The sequence below is a fragment of the Montipora capricornis genome, chromosome 10, assembly GCF_036669925.1.
Source record: "Montipora capricornis isolate CH-2021 chromosome 10, ASM3666992v2, whole genome shotgun sequence".
Classification (NCBI taxonomy): Eukaryota; Metazoa; Cnidaria; class Anthozoa; order Scleractinia; family Acroporidae; genus Montipora; species Montipora capricornis.
Genome location: NC_090892.1, coordinates 8,482,806 through 8,489,281, shown reverse-complemented (window position 1 = coordinate 8,489,281; position 6,476 = coordinate 8,482,806). Strand labels below are relative to the sequence as shown.

The window sequence follows — 6,476 nt, the reverse complement described above, 5'->3', positions numbered from 1 at the left end:
AAGTAATAATGACGATTTAGCTATTACACTATTTCCGTACTCATGTTTGCATATTGACGTGAATGGATGTTACCGAAGAGGGCTTTTTAAAGGATCTTTAGTTGGTTCCAGTTGATAGAGGCAAATCTATTTCTGAATTGTGTTTAACAATGATGCTTGATATCCGATACCATGGTAAAGCCGACTAATATGGAGAAATTCATACAGTTTTCTATTACTCAGAGATTGTAGACCAGAAACTTGTAACGTGCAATAAAAAGACAAAGATCGACAGTTCGTTAGAAGATGTATATTCCTTTAGCTTTTTTATATCTTGCTTACCCAATTGGGTGTTCCTTTAGCTTGCATTTAATGTCTTAAATATCGAGCAACATGTCAAGTTTTACATTGTCCCCTTCCGTACAAGGTAAGTAAAGGATTTAACATATACAAGTCTGTGCAGTTGTGGACTCACGGCCATCTGAACGATGTGTGAGAGGACGGCTCAGAGTGCTTCACAAGAATCAAGAAGCTGCAAGGGCGCTGTCCGCTACATGTTGAATTTGCATATTTTGTTCACACTACAAAGCAACAACAGAAGAGATTTAGAGTCCGTGCATCACGACCATGGCAAGTACTCTTGACAAGGAGTGAAGACCAAGTCACGACATTTTCGGCCAAAACTGCTCCGACGCTTAACTGCAATTCAAGTCATCCAAAGGTAAGTGATACTTGTGACCAACTTTTAAGGCTTTACAGATAGGTTTATGTTCTGCAATCAAGCCATATGAACTTGTCCGTAAAATTACCATTGTGCTCTACGCAATCTAGTCTGGGCCTCTGGAAAGGAGAGGGAAGCCGAGAGCGTGGCCAAGAGCGTGCATCCCTTTGGGGTCACGCCATAAAAAAGAAGAATTTCTGCTCGACCGAGTATTTACTTGGAGATGCCCAAATGTGATGACAGACATTTAACACGCTGAAAAGGAGCGTGCGTGTTTTTTCCCTGTCGCGAATGACAGGTTTTACATTAAGCCGACAATATTTCAACAAAAGAAACAACCTAACATGAGCCCAGCAACGAGCCTTAATTTTTTTCACTTTTTTTTGGTTTTCCAAATTGATACGAGTACAAGCAGCATAACATAAGCCTAACAAAAACATTAAAAGAGCCTGAAAAGCGCCTTTTTTGACGCTCACGCGACGTTAATGTAAGGCTCGTGTCATGCTTAATTGTAACGCTGATAGTAAGTGTCGTGTGAGGCTGCTGTTAGCCTTTAAAATTCAAGCCTAATTAAGGCTCCTGTCAGGCCTAAAGTTTTCGTACGGGGGCCCATTTCCATCAGTAGGGCTAACGCTCACATGGTTCATATGGGATAAAAATCTAGCACTTCACATTACACTCTATTCAGTTAACTCAGTGAAAATGAACACCGAGGACAAACTTAGGCCGGAAACGTGCATGTTTACCTCCTTCTTAAAGCGTGAGCCGCGACCTAACAGTACTCTGCCAATTAACACCGAATTTCAAAATCAATCAGTGAAAACAAACACCGAGGATAAACACTGGGAAACGTGTACGTATACCTCGTTCTTTAAGCGTGAGCCGAGAACTAACAGTACTCTGCCAATACACCGAATTCCAAAATCAATCAGTGAAAATAAACACAGAGGATAAACACTGGGAAACGTGTACGTATATCTCGTTCTTTAAGCGTGAGCCGAGAACTAACAGTACTTTGCCAATACACCCAATTTCAAAATCAATCAGTGAAAATGAACACCGAGGACAAACACAGGCCGGAAACGTCCATGTTTACCTCTTTCTTTAAGAGTGAGCCGCGAACTAACAGTACTCTGCCAATACACCGAATTTCAAAATCAATCAGTGAAAATAAACACAGAGGATAAACACTGGGAAACGTGTACGTATACCTCGTTCTTTAAGCGTGAGCCGAGAACTAACAGTACTCTGCCAATACACCGAATTCAGTTCAAAATTCAATCAGTGGAAACAAACACCGAGGATAAACACAGGGAAAAGTGTATGTATACCTCGTTCTTTAAGCGTGAGCCGAGAACTAACAGTACTCTGCCATTGCACCGAATTTCGAAATCAATCAGTGGAAACAAACACCGAGGATAAACACGGGCCGGAAACGTGCATGTTTACCGCGTTCTTTAATTAAGCGTGAGCCACAAGGTAAGTATGAATCTACATTAAAATTTACAAAGGAAGTGAAACCTGTATTTAGTAGAACGCTATTTATAATTACCATTTCTATCGTTTAAAACCTCTATTAAACAGACAAACCAACTATGTTACATCATTCAACATGCCTGGCACAAAATTCCCAGTAAAAATATTTTGTGATCACAGCGTGATCACAAATCACGCCCGTGATCACGGGTGTGATCACTCCTTTTAGCGTGATCACAAAAAAGGAAAGCGTGATGTATGCCTGACTGGAGTGATCACGCCCGTGATCACTCCTTTTTCATCAGTGAAGGTGTGATCACATATCACGGTCTGATTGATCGGACTTCTTATCACTTTAAGAGGGACAGAACCGGAAAATTATAACAAAAGTTTGTCCGAGTATGTTCGAAAGCGAATGGAATTGTGTTCAACAATTTATTGGCCCGATTACACAGGCCTGTTATGCCCTTTATCACACAGGCCTGAACTTACGCGCTTTTTATTTGACCGAATATTAATGCCCGATTGAGAGAATATGATAGACTCCTCGCTAGAATGGACAAAGCTGCTCAGCGAATTCCTCTTGTCTGTGTATGAATTCATCACCCAGCCCATTACGTGCATAAAATAATGCAGGAAACCGGCATATGATGCTCGAAAATAAACAGTCACCATGCTATCACCGATGTGATCACTTTGCGGTTGATTTCATGGCAAATAATATTTTTTATGCACTCTCAACGAGCTTTGGTTTGCGCAAAGTAAATTCAGTTTAAGTTTCACGAAAACAGAGTCAAAGTTTCACTTGATTAGGACAAACACAGAGTTAAAAACTTCACATTTCAGTCATACAATAATTTAATTTAAACCAGCAGCTGCACTCTAATGCTCTGACATTTTACATCTATAAATAAATCCTCACTAAATAAGATCAGCAAAGACTAACCAGAAAATTAATGCTTGCACAATTTTTAGTTATGTTCATTCACATTGGGAAAACGAGAAATCATCCACGCATTGTTGGGTAGAATATCAATGAAGACACATTTACGTCTTATCTGCTCCACGGATATAACAAATGTCCTTCCCGAGCGTGGTTTAATGTGCACGTGATGTTTTACGAGGCATTTATTGCGGTACTTTCTTAAAACGTCCCGCGCGATATCTTTGTTCTGCTTACTGTTTGTTAAAGAGTGTAGTACTTCAGTGCATTCTTGCTCATTAAAAAATGGTAATGGGTCAGAGTTTTCCTCCAGTTCATTTCCAACACAAAGTCCAAAATCATGTATCTTTAAAAACAGTGTCACTCTGCCATAACAAAGCGTATTGTTTCTGTCTGTATATTCAATTACAGTTGAGTCAGTTTTGCGTGTTTTCGTGCCCAGAGAATAGAACTTCTGTCCGTCATCACTCTCAAATCTGCGAAAAGGTTCAAGTTCATAATCTGTGGGCAACTTGTTTGCCATTACAAAGACCCTTACGAAGGTCTGTATGTTGCTGTCGATGTTTCTTCGTTCTTTTCCACTTAAGTAGCCCCCTTGAATTTTGGCAGACACTTTGTGAGAACTTTTAGAACAACCTGTAAGACTTCGCAACAGCATTTTGCTGTCCTTAGGAATGCCATTATCTTGCAAAACTTCTTTCGTAAAATTAGAAAGGCCGAAACAAAGACCAATTGCACATCCAATTTGTTCCATAGCGTGATGCGTTCCATGAACAAGTGGTTTGATAAAAGCATTCATGCTTTCAAAAGCAAAGCAACTGTACGCCCATAGTGGTCCTCGGCGTGAAACATAATAAGCTAAATGCTGCAATAAATGGACATTCATGGTGCATCTTGTTGGCGCATACAGTATTCCCATTAAAAGAACAAAGTCTTGTAGCATGACGTCTGCCTGTTCGAGATCTGCGCTCGATATTGAATCGGAACACAAGATTCCAATCGCTCCGACAAGAAGAGACCAGTGGAAAATGTACAAGGGATTTAGGATTTTGCAGAAAACTGGCAAAGAATAATGCAGTAGCCAGTTTTTGAGTTCTGTTGCTTTCCAATGTTTAAGATCTTCTAACGATCTGGGCAATCTCCCTACGATGTCTGGCGGCTTTATCAAAAGAAGTTTGCGGGACATAGACGAAGTCTTAAATGTCCCTATGTAAAAGACTTGGCCCTTGTTTCCATCGGACATTTGTAGATTCATAATGTACTTTACAACTCCGAGACAAACGGAGTGCATCCAATCGATTGCAAATGAACGTACTAAATCGAACGGATACGAAACCTTCACAAAAATGCTATGCCCCTTAACTCCCATGACCGCTTTCTTAATTGTGGCCTTTGATGCAAATTTAAGTTGATCTTCATGGGTCCTTTTCTCGGGGCTTTTTTCAAAAGGCCAGTATCTGTGGATGTTGTTTGGCCCGTAGCCAACTCCTTCTGACTTGCAAAGATGGCAAGCGCATTTACCATTATAACGTTTCATATTCATTAGGTCAGCTCGTGCAGGCAAGTCGGCTGTTGCTACAAATAACATACATCGGACATTGATATCTCCATCTGCACTGTCCGGCACATGTATTCCACTCGAATTTAGAACATTCAGCTTTTCAACCAAAGGGTTAAGAAATGTCAACATGTTTGGATCATGTTTGTCACAATAGATGTAGGCAGGAATAATGAACTTTTTTTTGAATCGGTGTTCCTTTGGGAGCTCGTTGATCATGATATAAACCGGCCACAAATGACCAGCCCTAGAAGACGAATATTTGTTAACTCCATCAGTGTTAATTGTAAACGAAATATTGTACAATTGTGAAAGAAAACCCCCAGGATGTAAGAAATTCTTGTAGTCAAGTCCGTGGAATATGTCATGAATACTGCTACAGCTAGCTGCACGCTTTACCTGCTCTTTTCCTTTCTTTAATAAGTTCACAAATTCAGAATCTCTGAATAGATCTTTGATCTTTTCTTCTAAATGCAAGTCTAGAAAATTCGACAGTCCTGCCTTGCTGCATTTGGCATTTGGGCACTTGTCGGTTTTAACAGCCAGTAAACAGTTAGTACAGTAATTTATCTTTGTAGGTTCCTAGGAGCCGAAGTATTCTTTCATGATCACTTTCATTTTGTACACGGACTGAAACGTTTGTCTACATCGGTCTCCAAGCAAAGCGGTTAACAAGCGGAGGAGATCTGCCCAGGCTGCTTTACTCAAATTGTGCTTTAAAACGAAGCTTACAATTAAGACACACGATAAAATTTTCGATATTGTGCTTCCTTGAAAAAGTGGCTTCTCCTCGTCAGGAAGCGTAGTCGCGGTTTCGTTTTCTCGTTCGGGGACGATATCTTCTGGTTCGTTATCCCACTCTTCACTTTCCGTTCCAGAAACACTATCGTCACTATCTGAAAATGATTTTCCACTTTCCTCCGCTGACGAAGAAGTGGTGTTAGTATTGAAGGCAGCTTCGTCTTCGAACTCATAAGGGGAAATCTCTTTTTCTTCATTCTGAATTTCCACAGTCGTGCCGATCTGCATGTCTTCATTTATGTTTGTCTCACTTATTCTTTCCGCTGATCCAGCGGTGTTCATTGAAGCTGGCAAAGTGCTGCAGGCTTCCCGCACAACGCTATGATATCTCTTTAGTTGTCTACTGGGATTCTCTTGATCTCTGAAAAGTGTATATTTCCTTTTCATTTTGCCTCCGGTCTTTCTATGATAATACTGAAGCTGTCTGGATTTTTGTTTTGTTTCTTCAACTTTGCTTTCCCCGTGTACTGGGTTTTCATTTTCGCTATCAGAACTTGAAGATGTTTGTTCGCTACTTGAAGAACCGTCGAGGTTGTCCATACTTAAACAAAAATTGTTACCGGTATACCAAGTGATTAGTCCTTATTTTACATGGCATGACATTCATGCAACCATTAAACACTTATCTGTCATGTAAGTCATTAAACAATCTTGCAAGGAATGTTCTCGTGATCGCAGTAAACGCGAAGGGGAAAAAAACGTATTTTAAATGGTTTAGATATCATATCCAACCTGCAATGACTTAAACACAACGGATTCATAAAGTTATCTTTACTCAGCGAGTTGAAAAAGGGGATCGAAGCATGTCTACGTTAAGGAATTTGCGTGCATGCTGTTATACTTATCTGTCATTAAAGTCGTTTGGCAGGAGAAGATTTTAATACAAAGAATGTTTTGATTACATGACTCACGCGAAGCTTGTAGCTCTTCCATTTTTAGGACAAAATATTTTTTTCTTAATCTTAGTTTCGCTTCAAAAAATGTTTATTTGTATATCG

General features: G+C 40.0%; 1 protein-coding gene and 1 long non-coding RNA gene across 2 annotated transcripts; both read right to left on the bottom strand.

Moving 5' to 3' along the window:
- Window positions 1-270: 270 nt before the first annotated feature.
- On the bottom strand, window positions 271-1,001 carry LOC138019912 (uncharacterized). Its single transcript, XR_011126262.1, has 2 exons — window positions 737-1,001; window positions 271-560 (listed from the first exon to the last, which is right to left on the bottom strand). It is a non-coding gene; the product is annotated as an uncharacterized lncRNA (long non-coding RNA).
- A 4,258-nt stretch (window positions 1,002-5,259) lies between these two features.
- Window positions 5,260-6,018, bottom strand: LOC138020227 (uncharacterized). The gene has a single exon (XM_068867243.1). It carries the CDS (start codon window positions 6,016-6,018, stop codon window positions 5,260-5,262), a length of 759 nt encoding a protein of 252 aa, XP_068723344.1.
- Window positions 6,019-6,476: the final 458 nt, after the last annotated feature.

Excerpts from the sequence above, each read along its gene's own strand:
- LOC138020227 (XM_068867243.1), bottom strand. The coding sequence starts at position 6,018 with ATGGACAACCTCGACGGTTCTTCAAGTAGCGAACAAACATCTTCAAGT.